Source organism: Helobdella robusta, assembly GCF_000326865.2.
Source record: "Helobdella robusta unplaced genomic scaffold HELROscaffold_9, whole genome shotgun sequence".
NCBI lineage: Eukaryota > Metazoa > Annelida > Clitellata > Rhynchobdellida > Glossiphoniidae > Helobdella > Helobdella robusta.
The window spans coordinates 3,751,398-3,765,516 of NW_008705512.1; the positions used below are offsets into that span (position 1 = coordinate 3,751,398).

At 33.7% G+C, this 14,119-nt stretch overlaps 1 protein-coding gene across 1 annotated transcript in view; it reads right to left on the reverse strand.

Moving 5' to 3' along the window:
- Positions 1–78: 78 nt before the first annotated feature.
- The window catches only part of HELRODRAFT_189913 (hypothetical protein), a gene marked incomplete at both ends in the record, with an annotated part of 23,483 nt that continues 9,442 nt past the window's right edge, over positions 79–14,119 (reverse strand). Inside the window, 23 exons of the mRNA XM_009033258.1 lie at positions 79–368; positions 441–511; positions 907–1,013; positions 1,367–1,446; positions 1,959–2,065; positions 2,348–2,440; positions 3,492–3,633; positions 3,864–3,969; positions 4,314–4,399; positions 4,586–4,664; positions 5,002–5,067; positions 5,461–5,620; positions 7,248–7,340; positions 8,856–8,952; positions 9,208–9,269; positions 10,854–10,898; positions 11,437–11,505; positions 12,107–12,216; positions 12,528–12,584; positions 12,961–13,022; positions 13,121–13,280; positions 13,371–13,468; positions 13,958–14,085. Coding sequence (XP_009031506.1) covers positions 79–368; positions 441–511; positions 907–1,013; positions 1,367–1,446; positions 1,959–2,065; positions 2,348–2,440; positions 3,492–3,633; positions 3,864–3,969; positions 4,314–4,399; positions 4,586–4,664; positions 5,002–5,067; positions 5,461–5,620; positions 7,248–7,340; positions 8,856–8,952; positions 9,208–9,269; positions 10,854–10,898; positions 11,437–11,505; positions 12,107–12,216; positions 12,528–12,584; positions 12,961–13,022; positions 13,121–13,280; positions 13,371–13,468; positions 13,958–14,085 — 2,368 coding nt within the window. The remainder of the gene's footprint in view (positions 369–440; positions 512–906; positions 1,014–1,366; positions 1,447–1,958; positions 2,066–2,347; positions 2,441–3,491; positions 3,634–3,863; positions 3,970–4,313; positions 4,400–4,585; positions 4,665–5,001; positions 5,068–5,460; positions 5,621–7,247; positions 7,341–8,855; positions 8,953–9,207; positions 9,270–10,853; positions 10,899–11,436; positions 11,506–12,106; positions 12,217–12,527; positions 12,585–12,960; positions 13,023–13,120; positions 13,281–13,370; positions 13,469–13,957; positions 14,086–14,119) is intronic.

Here is a 14,119-nt window from a genome sequence, read left to right on the forward strand (position 1 = left end):
AACTTTGTTTGTAATAAAATTATTAATCGATTAATTAGCAATTAAATTAAATTAATTAACTAATTAACTAACTAATGATCAATTAAAAACTAATAATCCCGTGATAGTCGTCTTGTTAAAACTATCTGTACAATTCCTCAGCAATGACAACAGAGGCTTTTTACTGTTGTTGTTGTTGTTGTTAATGCTGTTGTTGTTATTGTCATTAATGTTGTTGTTGATGCTGTGTATGCACGTATCACAGCCGGTATCATCTTCATCTTTTTCTTCATCATCATCCTCATCAACTTCACCTTCTTCTTCACCTTCTTCTTCATCATCATCTTCATCATCATCATCTTCTTCTTCATCTTCGTCTTCGCCTTCACCTTCGTCATCGTCTTCGTCAACATCCTCCCCATCACCTTCATCTTCCTCATCATCTTTTAGATTGCGTCAACTTCCTATACTGATCAATGTGCTCCCACAGCTTATAAACATCTCCAAATCTGGATATAAAGTGAAAATTTTTCTAATGTTGGGTGGGCGGTGAACATTTTTCTAATGTTAAATACAGAGTTGCAGCGAGTCACGTACATCAATCATTACGAATTCGCTGGCAAGCGCTGAATTTTTAATAATATTTCAATTGACAAGCCAGAAAAACTTCTCAAAAAAGTCGATAGTGACAAACAGACAGACAGACAAATCAGATGGAGAGAACAATTAAACAGACAGATACACAGAAAAACAAACAGATAGAATATAGACAGACAAACAGACTACTGATACTCAAATAGACAGATAAATACTAAGTAAGAGGACATCTTAATTTATGAAGGAACAAAAAAAACTAAAGATCCCTGAAAACAATTTAGAATAAACTCAGTTGAAATAAGAACGAGATAATAGAAAGGTTATAACAACTTGATGTTGAGCATTTTGAGATCGTCCAGGACAACGATGTCCAGTAGATGGCTCAACTCAAATCCTTCGGAAAGAATCTGTAGGTCAATTAGTCCTAACTCAATTAACTGAAATTAATTGACCGGGAATTAATTGATAGGAGTCTAATTAATAATCAATAAATCAATCGATCGATCGATCAATCACGAAACTAAATAAAATATTAATCAAACACAGGCAAGAATTAAAACATTAATAATCAATTCAATCGAACCTTAAAAAATATAGCGAAAAATAGGTTGGTGCGATGCAATGGTGTAGTGGTTAAGGTGTATGACACTGCTGTCTCAGTGCCTGGGTTCGACTACAAAAAGATCCTAGCCTAACACGTGCGAGTATTTAGGTATTTGCATGCACTGCGTGTTTTGATGTTGGCCCCCCTAAGAAATACCCAGCTAAATGGCAAATTGTACAGAAATACCTTATTGATAGTATCATTTGAGATGTGGATTTCCGTCAGCCAATTTTTCAACTTATCGTTTCTCGCCATTCTGTTGGGCACTTGAAAAAAAGAAATTAAATAAAAAATTCCATACAAGATAACATATTATAATTATTTGGTGACTTAGTTAACTGATATGTTAATTAGTAGGTAGCATAATTACTACTGATAATATAATTAGTAGCGGTGTAATTATCATATATTAGCACGAAACTCGGAATTATTCCGCCTTACAATTAAAAATTAAACGGGCTAACAAAAAAGTCCAGGGGTCGAAAGATAACGAAGGGAAGAAGAAAGATTTTTAAAATTAATTTCAAACATTTAGGCAATAAAAACAAGCTTAAACGAGTGTGTCACAGATGCATTACATATGAATGAATGTGTAAGAAAGAACTGCCGGAGTTAGAGGTTAAAGACTACCAGGCGAATTAACAATACACTGGATGTTTGTTTATTGCTGACTGCTACCTATAATAAGTACTGAAGAGGAAATTACAAAACACGAAAAAAAAGTAAAATGTGTAAAACATGTGAGAAGCAGCATTTGAAGAGCAAGCAAGCAACTGACCAATGAGCTGCTGAACGAGGGACTCATTGTCGGATTCGGATGAATGCATGGAGACGGACATGGAGTCACCCCTACTCTCTCGAGTTGGTTCTTTCATCAAAGATTCCCTGGATGGTAGACAACGTTTCAGATTTCAAGCAAGATGAAACATTTTTTTTCTATTTATAACAAATTCATTTGAAATTATCTAAATTCATTCAAGCATCTTGAAGTTTATCCGAAATAAACTGATAAACGATCCCTCTGAACCCAAGAAGAGTTTAATAGACCTTTAACCTTTAACCTCTATTCAAAATAATCTAGAAACTTTTTCAAGATTATAAACTTTTTATGGAAAAAAAAACAAAGTTTACAAAAATAAAAATAATAAAGAGATAGTGAGTAGGAACCTCATGATGCTTATATGTGCATTGATAGAATCAATACTCTGGCATAACATCTGCCTGCAGAACTGCTGGCTCTTGATCAAATGCTGGAGTAAGCTGAGTTGGAAGGGGTCATAAGGTACCATCTCATATACATTATCAATTCAATTGTAAATTTTGTTTATTTTAAGAAAACAAACTAAATAAAAGGTTAAAATCAAGTAGACAAATGAATAAATATTGACTGAGGTTTTTATTACGATACATTTACTATAAGAAAGCATTTTATCACAAATGATATATTTTCAACAATAATTATCAAATATGCCAAAGTGCTCATTTAAAACTAACATACCATACCGTGCATACAATTTGCATACACGATACAAACCTACTTACATACGAAATATATTAGTTTAACTTCAATTCCCCACTCTACAACAACACAAAACTAATATTTATAATATGTATGGAGAGAAACAAGGCATATTCCACGCAAAATTGGATTCTTCTTGCATTTGAATCCGGTCATCTCGCGCTTGTGCAACTGTTTAGGACGAGCAAATGTACCAGAAAACCAAACGTCCCACCATATAGATACAAGATAATTATAAGATGATTATTATTATTATGATTATTACATTGATGTATGCATGTGAGGCTTGGACGTTGAAGAAAAGAGACAAAGACAAACTGGAAGCATTCGAGATGCATTGTTATAGAAAGTTGCTGGGAATCAGTTGGAGACAAAAGATAAGAAACGATGCCATAAGAAAACAACTTTGAAGACAAAAAACTGTGTATGAAAGTGTCAAGGAAAGAAAGCTGTGTATCTTTGGGCACATCTGCAGAATGACAGACGACAGACTGATCTAAAAAGTACTGATGAGAAAGAGGGACTGGAAGAAAAAAGTTGGAAGACCTGTGAGGAAGTGGATGGATGATATCACGGAATGGACGGGGGTTGGAACATTGGGTTCAATGAAGATGGCGAGGGAAAGAAAAGGATTTTGGAGAGATAGAAAAATACCATCGGCCTCAACGGTCCCTTAAGGGATTACAGAGGATTATTGAATGAATGAATGAATGAATAATTATAAGATACCGCAATTATAATGTAAATGTCGATACGCGCGCATATAATAGTGAAATACCACAACAAAAAAACCTGTTGTTTTCCTCTTTAAGTTGGTGTATTTGTTGCTGGTATCGCTGCTCCGAGCTGATGTTGGCCACCTCGCTGGGAGATAAACAGGAGATGAGGTCGTCATCAGTGTACGTCACATCTCCGTCATAGGCCGCGTTCCTTGCTTGGTTGCGTCAAATAGAGGTCGTTTGGTCGTTTATGGCGAATATAAATATACAAAGTATGTGCGTGCTCACAAACACACGAAACAAATATACAAACAAACATACATACATACAAACAAACAAACACACGAAACAAATATACAAACATACATACATACAAACAAACAAACATACAACGCAAACATACAAGATAAACATACAAACAAACATACAAGACAAACAAACAAACCAGGTGATAATACAGAGACAGCAGCCTTGATTGTCGACTTGATGATGTTGTCCAATGCAAATATCCAGTGGGGCTCTATCTTACGTTCTCTCAATATCTCGTTCATCTGTGTGTGTATATGTGTGTTCATGCGTGCGTGCATGCGTGCGTGTGTGTGTGTGTGTGTGTGTACAATACATAAAATCTGTGCACGCAAACGTACGTGTGTATGTGTGTGTATGTGTATCTCTGTGGTAGTGAGTGCGTGCGTCTTAAAATCTTAGCATATTTGTTTGTGAATTTTACTTCATGTTTGCTGTATTGACAGATTTTTAGTTGTGATGAAATACCACTGCCATATGATAATAAATAAAAAGTATAATAATAATAATAATAATAATAATAATAATAATAATAATAATAATAATAATCAAGAATAGTAAAAATAATACGACGATAGAAAACACTGACGATATTTTGAAAGATGAAGATGGCGTATGAGAGTTCGGTCTTGGCAGTTTTGTCAGGGTCTGGATCTATTTCGGTGTTCAGCTGGTCTGTCGTTGCGGTTGTCCGATTGTTAATCATTTGGTAATTATTTCAAATTATTAAATACCATACGAAGAGATGAACTCTCACACACACACACACACGCACACACACACGCACACACACACGCACGCACACACGACGATGCTGGCATGACAATACTATCCAACATGCAACACCTAGCAAGTACTAACTGACGACGACTCTGAGGTCGTTGATGTCATCTCTGTTGATGTAATCTCCAAACGAAGACAACAGCTTCAACAAATGGTCCTACGGTTTTAAACATTGACGATTTCAAAAGGGCATTTAATACATTAAACACATTGAGACACATTCGAAATCAACATCAACATGTGATGACGTCTCAAATGGCTTCCAATGCACAGTAAAAGATACACTGTATTGATCACAGAAGATAATTATTATATTGGATAGGTACACATTGAATGACAGTAGCATCAATTAAAAATGAAACCTTACAAACAGATCATATCGAATAAAATATCAATACACACACAACACACGCACACACAAACACACACGCACGCACACACAAACACACACGCACGCACACACAAACACACACATAATACATATGCATACCCACCTTGTTGATTCTGAGCGTGGCCGCACAAGATGCTGAATGTAACTGTGACAGCCACCTCTCACTGATCTGAAGTGAAATTTGAAAATTTTAAGAATTTAAAAGTTAACTTACATAGGGTTTATAGCTAAAAAATAATTTGACTTAACAAGATCTGCTAAACAAATCTAAACTAGAACTGCTTACAAATCACTTTCTACATATTTAGTCCCAAACAAAACTAAGACACACCCCTCAACACACTCAAATGAGATAGATTTACATTGATATTGTCATTACTATTGTCGACATTTATATAGCGCCAATTATAATTCAGAATTCACATTGGCATGTATTGTATTGTATTGTAAAATTTGTATAGCGCTTCTTATGAGTTTACTTCAGAAGTGCTCTCTTTATTTCTTTCACTGCGATGTATATATATAGGTTGGAAAGAAAACAGAAGAGCCCCATATAAACAACCTTGTCCGCGTCGGATTTGAGAACAGTTACTAGTTCATTCCTCTTCTCGTAATCCTTCTTAACCCAGTAGAACGCAGTGTTGTTGTCGCGGCTGTTGCCGCTTCCATCACCACCGTACGCTGTGTCTTGTATGTCGGAGAGCATCGATGAACTGTCACTGCTGTTGTGTTGTGTGCGTGTGTTTGCGTGTGTGTGTATGCGCGTGTGTGTGTTTGTGTCTGTATGTGAGAGAGAAAGAGAGAAAGAGAAAGAGAGAGAGAGAGAGAGAGAGAATGTTAGTGAACGCGTCGGTGTGATGATCATCTAACGAAATGAAAAAATTTGGTCAAAAAACTGATAGATAGATATGGATAGATGATCAATGAAAAGTTGGCAAAGTTACGATCAAACATTAATAAATCTATATTTTGAAAAAAAACTCAATAAATGAACGATACCATTCGGGTAAGGAAAAAAAACTTTATCATCTACAACGAAAATGAACCATTTGTGAAAAAAGTCCAATAGAACGGACATGAAGATGACAAAATACACATACATACATAGGTCCTACATACAATTGAACTGTTAAATCTCTTTAACTATAAATAACACTTCGTAACAATCCAAATAAAAAATAAAATATTACAGAACGAAGTCTGTAAGTGAAATTTTAAAGAAAAAATTTCCAAATTATTTTACAAAAATCACGCAGACGAAATGATATACCCGCCCCGCCAATCAATGATAAAATATTTAAAAAAAAATAATTAATTACATATTAACCTTAACAGGTAATAAATAAAACTTATACGATTTCATATTTAGAATCAGTAAATTAGCATAAGCAGGTACAACGGTATTAATTAAAATTAAACACCAAACACATTGAACTGCTGGAATTACTCGCCATTGCTAATCACTAATTACTACTATCCAATTAAAGTTAGTAAACTAATTAATTGTATTAATTCAAAGACACAAAAAAATTAAATAATTTCTGTAAATTTCATAAAATATATTATATAAAAACCAAATGGAAACCATGCCTTAATAGAGCTACGCTTGGAATTTTGAAATGTTCGTTTTACATTATCATAAAGAAAGCCAAGCTAAATTAATGCATAACAAACAAACGAACGAACGAACGAGCAAACCAACAAACAAACAAACATTACATATATACAACATCATTTTCATACAAAAAACACATTATAGATGCAACAACAACTACGGCGACAACAATACCTACGCAACAAAACCAAAAACCCCAAACTTCAAATCATGAAAATAAAATAGTTCTACGAGGAACAGACATGACATGACAAAAAACGACATCGCCTAGCCAAACTATGTTAATAAACAGCCTCTATCATCATTAACAATGAAGTACAGTAACAAATAATGCAAACAACACATCGACTTAACTAAATTAGGTCAAGACATGACCTAATTTTAATAAAGTATAGCATCAAGCAATAATAACATCAGCAGCAAACAATGCAACTCTCAGGTAAATTTGTTGGTTATACATATTTGTATTTTCTTTTGCCCATGCATGTTTCATATACGTTTGTATATCTTTGTATTTGTATGTATGTTTGTATATGCATGTGTGTATGTATATTGTTTGTATATATGGTATATGTATGTATGTACGTTTGCATATCTTTGTATTTGAACGTATGTATGTATGCTTGTCTATGTATATGTGTATGAATAATTTTTATAGATATTGTGTGTGTGTGTAAGTGTGTTTGTGCGTGTGTGTGTGTGTGTAAGTGTGTGTGTGGTGTGTGTGTGTGTACCTGTTAAGCCGCCCAAACACATCCTCATTGGGATGGTTGAGATTTGGAAAGATTTCAGATACGGGTCGTGGTCTCTTTACCGTGTGCCTCGTCCTGGCATGATCATCATCGTCATCCTCATCATCATCATCATCATTTTAACTATTATCATAATCATCGTCATCACGTTCAACATCACCATCACTATCACTATCATCATCACTATCATCATCATCATCATCATAATCATAATCATCATCATCATCATCATGAATGTCATCATCCTATTCATCTGCCACATGATACTGAGAACGGTAATCATCACTTTTATCATCACCAAAAAATGTCGTCATAATGGGTAAATTTTACGCCACACTTTTGAAGCAGGCGACATCTTTTCAAAGCCACCAGACACCAGCTAGTATTCGAGCTACTAACTATTTAAAATAACCGAGGTAACTGCTATGGCAAGATGTCAATCAGACGGAGATAGTACTAATTAAGATTAGACATATTCATTTACTTAAGTACCTCTAAATGTGTGTGCCACTAAAAGAATATGATGATAAACACGTATATAGTACACTACTGCAATGTGATGTTCCAAGAAAAACCTAAAACTGATCGCCGATATTTCTGTTATTTCTTAAGAATCTGGCGGTATGGGATCGTAGGCTGCTGGTTTAGAATTAAATACATAGCAATATGCGTATTAAAATGTGTAATTAGTAATTATCTCTATTTAATTATTAATTAATAATTATTGTAATTCAGATAGCTACATTGTTATGCTAGAACAATAATGAACATGCGACTGCTAGTCAGACTAACTCTAAAATACAAATAAAAAAAACTCACACACATACACTAAAATTACATGCATAATTGCAAGGTATGCTGGAGAATCATTAAAAAAATATTTCATAAAAAGGAGCCTTATCAACAAAATTGCCTATGTATCAACAAAGAATCATAAAAAATGCAAATGTGTAAGAATTGATTTGGTCAAATAATAAATTATACTAATATGAAACATTTGATTGTGTGTATCTGCTGAAAATTTGATACAAATGTAATGGCATATGAAATAAAAAAAAAAGAATTGTCTCTAGATTTAACAGATATAAAAAACAAAAGTTATTTTAAAAGACCTGATTATTTCACAATAGATTACATACAATGTAACAAAGACACTTATCAAAATGTTACACGCAATGTAACAATGTAACATTTGCCATTAAAAAAAAAAGTGGTTGAATATACAACTGGAATACTAGGACAAGCTATTTACTTACGAAAAAAATTTTAGAAAAAAAAATTACTAAGAAATCCTGTGACAAAACCGGGAAAATAATTTTTTTTCATTAATATGGAATGGTAAATAAAGAAAAATCAAATCATGATCACTAAGATAGAAGTCACCTTAAACACTTTAATCATCATAGCCACACATGCATTCACACCTTTACACACACACACCACACACATATACGTTATATACATTTACATATAATGCATACACACATATAGATACACGCACATATAAATACATACACAAATATAAATACATACACACACATACACACACACACACACATACATACATACAACACACGCGTGTACACTTACATATTGAGATGTACAGACTCTTGTATCTGACTTGTACTAACAACAGCCGTCTTTCTCCTTGTCGGATCTTTCAGCTCTGAGTTTGCATGCACTGGAACTGGATAATAATAATAATAATAATAATAATAATAATAATAATAATAATAACAACAACAATAATAATAATAATAATAGTGTAAAAATAAGTTGTCAAAAATGAAAGGCAACCAAACGAACTCACCAAAATGCCAACTTCTAAACAAACCAACATAAGCCAACAAATGAGTAGATAAGCAAATATATAAAGATAGACACGCAATTACATACAAACAAACAAACAGACAGAAAGACATACAAACACAAACAAACATACCAGACATGCTCCTATCCATGTTCTTTTGTAACTGGTGCTTGTGCTTTTTTGTTGGAACTTTGCTGGGATAGATACAAAATAAATAAATAATATTTATTTATTTACTAATTTAAAATTTCTAAAAAAAATACAAAAAATTAATTTTTTTTAATAAAACGTCGAAGAATTATAAACAAAATGCAGGTAAAACGCTGAAGAATAACTCACTCGTACATAACTTTTCAATAACTACTTCACCCCTGCTAATATTATTACAACTTCAAGACTTCAAAAAATCTCTAAAAAAAAATCAAACTAAACTATTTATAACAAACTTTTAAATTTATAAACTTTGTTTGATTATAAATTTAACTATATATAAAAAATTTGAAAAATTCCATCCGACTGACCATCAATGAAAATAAGTGCATAAAAGTAGCAGCTGAGATCAGAATAACATCAATTTATATACCAACCATGATTAACACAAGGTAGGCAACTACGTTGCATTTTTCATATATAAAACATAATTACAGTTAATATACACATATAAAAACGCACACGCATACACACACACACACATACATACACACATATATATATATATATCACATAACTGTGGCAAATATGATCACAATTTTCTCTCAAACAATTAGACTGGCAGAAAAGTAATCATATAGGGTAGACTGGGATGATAAAGCACTGCAGTGACATATAATTGCTGGCAAATAAAATATAATTAAATGAAATAGATATGAAATGACGGATGGGTGGATGAAAAAGTAAATGAATGAATGGATTGATGAATAAATGAATGAAAGAATGAATGAATAAACGAACAAACGAACGAACGAACGAACGAACGAACGAATGAATGAATTAATGAATTAATGAATGAATGAATGAATGAATGAATGAATGAATGAATGAATGAATGAATGAATGAATGAATGAATGAATGAATGAATGAATGAATGAATGAATGAATGAATGAATGAAAAGATGACGGCAGAATATGATAAACAAAGAGAGAGATGGATAAACTGATGAAAGCATGAATGAATGAATGATATTGAACGTATGAACGAATATATGATATCTTTAAAAATGGCCAAAACATTAAAAATACAATCACCAGAACATTCCATCCACTCATCCATCCATCAACCAATAGACAGAGATGGTTTATAAATCCCTCTTCACAAAGATCAACTACTTAATCAAACAAAAAACAAGGTCATTGAATACTTTTTAGCATAATGTTACGCTTTTTGCTGAGGGGCCAACAAACGAATGATAATTAAGAAAATAATTAAATATGAAAATCATTTGTGGAAAGCCAAACGAAAGCCTGAATCACATTGAAAAGTAACATTTCCGTCACTAGATCTTGTTTTAAGAATCAACTGTGCTTACGAACTAAACAAAAATCATTTCATTTAAAATCAGTCTCATCCAATTAGCAATCACTGATATTCACTAGATAGTGAAATACCTCGATTAAATTGTTCAGTAAATCAATTAATTAATCAATCAATTAATTAATTAATTCACATATAACTAACGAAGAATTAACAATTGATCATAATTATAAAAGGCTGCTTAATTGATCGTTTCGAAACGGTACAACGCTAAAATTTAGCCGCAAAAATTACATAGCAACACACCTCTCTGGCATTATAGATTCGATAATCTTTTGAGAGCCGATACCCCTAAATAAGTTAACATCATCGTTGCATTGTAAATATAAAAAATTTGTATGTTTTAAGCTGTTGCATGGAGGAAATTATCTGTGTATGGAGTAGGAACGAATGGGCTGGCTAGAGTGATTGTACAGAGGAAAAATATTTTTTTTTTTGGGTAGCTAAATAAACTTTGTGAGATAAAAATCTAGTTTAGGAACTTTTGAAATGTATGAAGTGGAAAAAATAATACTGAGACCTCGCAATCAGAATTTCTGAAAAACAAAAGCAAATTAAAAAGAAACAACTAGCCAACAATACAAACTAGATCTGACGGTGGCCAGTGGTGAGTGGCAAACAGTCAACAAACAGCAGAAATGAAGTAATGAAGTTTATAAGGAACAAACAAAAAAAAAGAAAATATGCAAGGATACAATCAGAGTGAACATACAAAAATATACAAACAAACAACAAACAAACATACATACATACAAACAAACATACAAACAAATAAACAAACAAAAAAGACATACAAACAACATAAAAAATAAACAAACAACAAACGTACCTGCATAAAAATGGATGCTGCAATAGTTCTCCTGCAGATGATCTTCTCGACGGGTCCAATTCAAAACAACTGGTGTGGTGATGATGATGAAGATGATGATGAAGATGACATGATGAAGATGATGATGAAAATGACGAAGATGATGAAGAAGATGATGAAGAAGATGACGAAGAAGAAGATGATGATGATAAAGAAGATGATGATGAAGAAGATGATGATGATGAAAGAAGATGATGAAGAAGATGATGATGATAAAGAAGATGATGATGAAGAAGATGATGATGATGAAAGGTCGTCCGAGATTTGTTAACACAATATGGGTTTAATTACCATTCATTGGAAAACGCTTTCACTAATATATAAAGTTGTGGTTGTTAGTTTTTTTAATGGAGTTTCAAAGTATTTTTTTGAGTTTGCAAATAAACGAATTTTAATAGAAAAAAAAATAATGAAAAAATCTACCCAAAATAATCCGAATTAAAGAAAGAAATAAAAAAACATAAAGCCCATTAACGTGAATCATCGTCATTAATCACGGCCACAATTCATCACAACTCATCACAAATAATCCTAATTGATCACAATCAGCCACAGAAAACCCAAAATATTTATTATAACTAATCATATTTAAAATAATTATATATAAAAATGTGTAACTATACAGGCAAACCATTGAAGAAAGTTCTTAGCGTTATCTGAGAGATGGCTTGGTATGGAGGGCTTGACGGGTTTTTTGTTGTTGTTGGACAACGCCTGTGGAGTCCAGAAACTCGAGTTCTCCTTTGGTTGTGTGTGTGTGTGTGATGTGTGAAAATTTTCTTACAATAAAACGTAAAACATTTTATCACTCCTAACTATATCACCTGTACAAGATGATGATGATGAAGATGATGAAGATGATGATGAAGATGATGATGAAGATGATGGTGAAGATAATGATGAAGATGATGGTGAAGATGATGGTGAAAATGATGATGAAGACGATGATGTAGATGATGAAGAAGACAAATTAGTGACTTAATATTACAGTTACGCCAACAAGAACAGCAATAGCGTTTAAAAAATTGCAATCAAAAGGCATATAGACAGACCGGTTGCATTCCTGTGAACATCTCGATGACGGTACATCCAACCGCCCAAATGTCCGCCTGTTGTGGTGGAATATTCTCAATTTACGATTCTATTTTAATTTAATCCTCAAAGGTATCAACAACAAAGCTGATTGATGATATCGATAATATGATATGATAAGATGATATGATATGATATGATATGATAAGATGATATGATATGATAAGATGATATGATATGATAAGATGATATGATAAGATGATTCGAAATAAATAAACACCTATCATAGTATCTCGTACCAGATTGATGATTTCAATGGTAACTTAGAAACCTCAAAAAAGTATCAACTACGAAACTAATGATATCAATAGTATCCACCGCAAAATTAATGTGGATAGATAGTATCATCACCGACAAAATGAATAAATTTAAAACCAATAAATTTAAACCAACAGCATATCCATATCCTCTTTTTCCTCTGTCTGCCACTTCCGGAGCGAGGAAAGCACACATACCTGATGACGATAATGGTGATGATGTTGATGATGATCATGATGATTAGTAACATCATCACCAGCACCCCCATCATCGTCGTCGTCGTCGTCGTCCTCACCTTCCTGGCCGACTGGATTGAGATCAGAGAGTTTCTTGGACATGCCAAAATCGGTGATTTTGAGGACATTGTTGTGCGTGTTGATGAGCATGTTCTCGCCTCTGATGTCTCTGTGCACTATCATGTTCTCGTGCTGCAATGTGTGCGTGTGTGTGTTTGTCTGTTTGTGTGTTTGTTTGTTTGTGTGTGTGTGTGTTTGTTTGTTTGTTTGTTTGTTCGAATGAAAGCAAACAGCACGAGATAGACGTACGAGATACTTGAGGCCCAGAAGCATCTGCGTCGTGTAGTCGGCTATCTTTGATTCATCCTCCTTCAACATGCCCCACTTGGACATGGTGGCTAGACTGCCTGGTAGGTTTGCAGAATGGTGATCATGGTTAGGCGATGGTGAAGATGTGCCGTCGTTGGTGAGGATAATAATGATGACGACATTGTGAGTGTGTGTGTGTTGTGTGTGTGTGTGTGTGTGTGTGTGTGTGTGTGTGTGTGTGTGTGTGTGTGTGTGTGTGTGGTGTGTGTACCAAGTGTATCGATCAAGATGAATAATTCTTTACTTGATAAAGAACTGTGATTGCTCTAGCTAAGATTGTTATAAAACTGTTATAAAGACGACAACAACGTCATTACCATCACCATTATCATCAACATCATCATCACCATTATCACAATCATCATCACCATCATCATCATCATCATCATCATCACCACCATCACCACCATCATCATCCTCATCATCATCACCATCACCACCATTATCATCATCACCATCATCATCATCATCGTCATCATCATCGTCATCATCATCAACAACAACAACACCCTCCCCTAGAACACTACCTCCAGGAACTTGCTCCATGAATATCTTAACGTAGCCATCCTCACTGACGGAGCCGAGGTACTGGATGATGTTGTTGTGACGTAATCGTGAGTGTAGGGCGATTTCTTCGTGCAGGGCTTGCACCTCCCTGGTCATTTGTGTTGTTGTTGTTATCATTATTA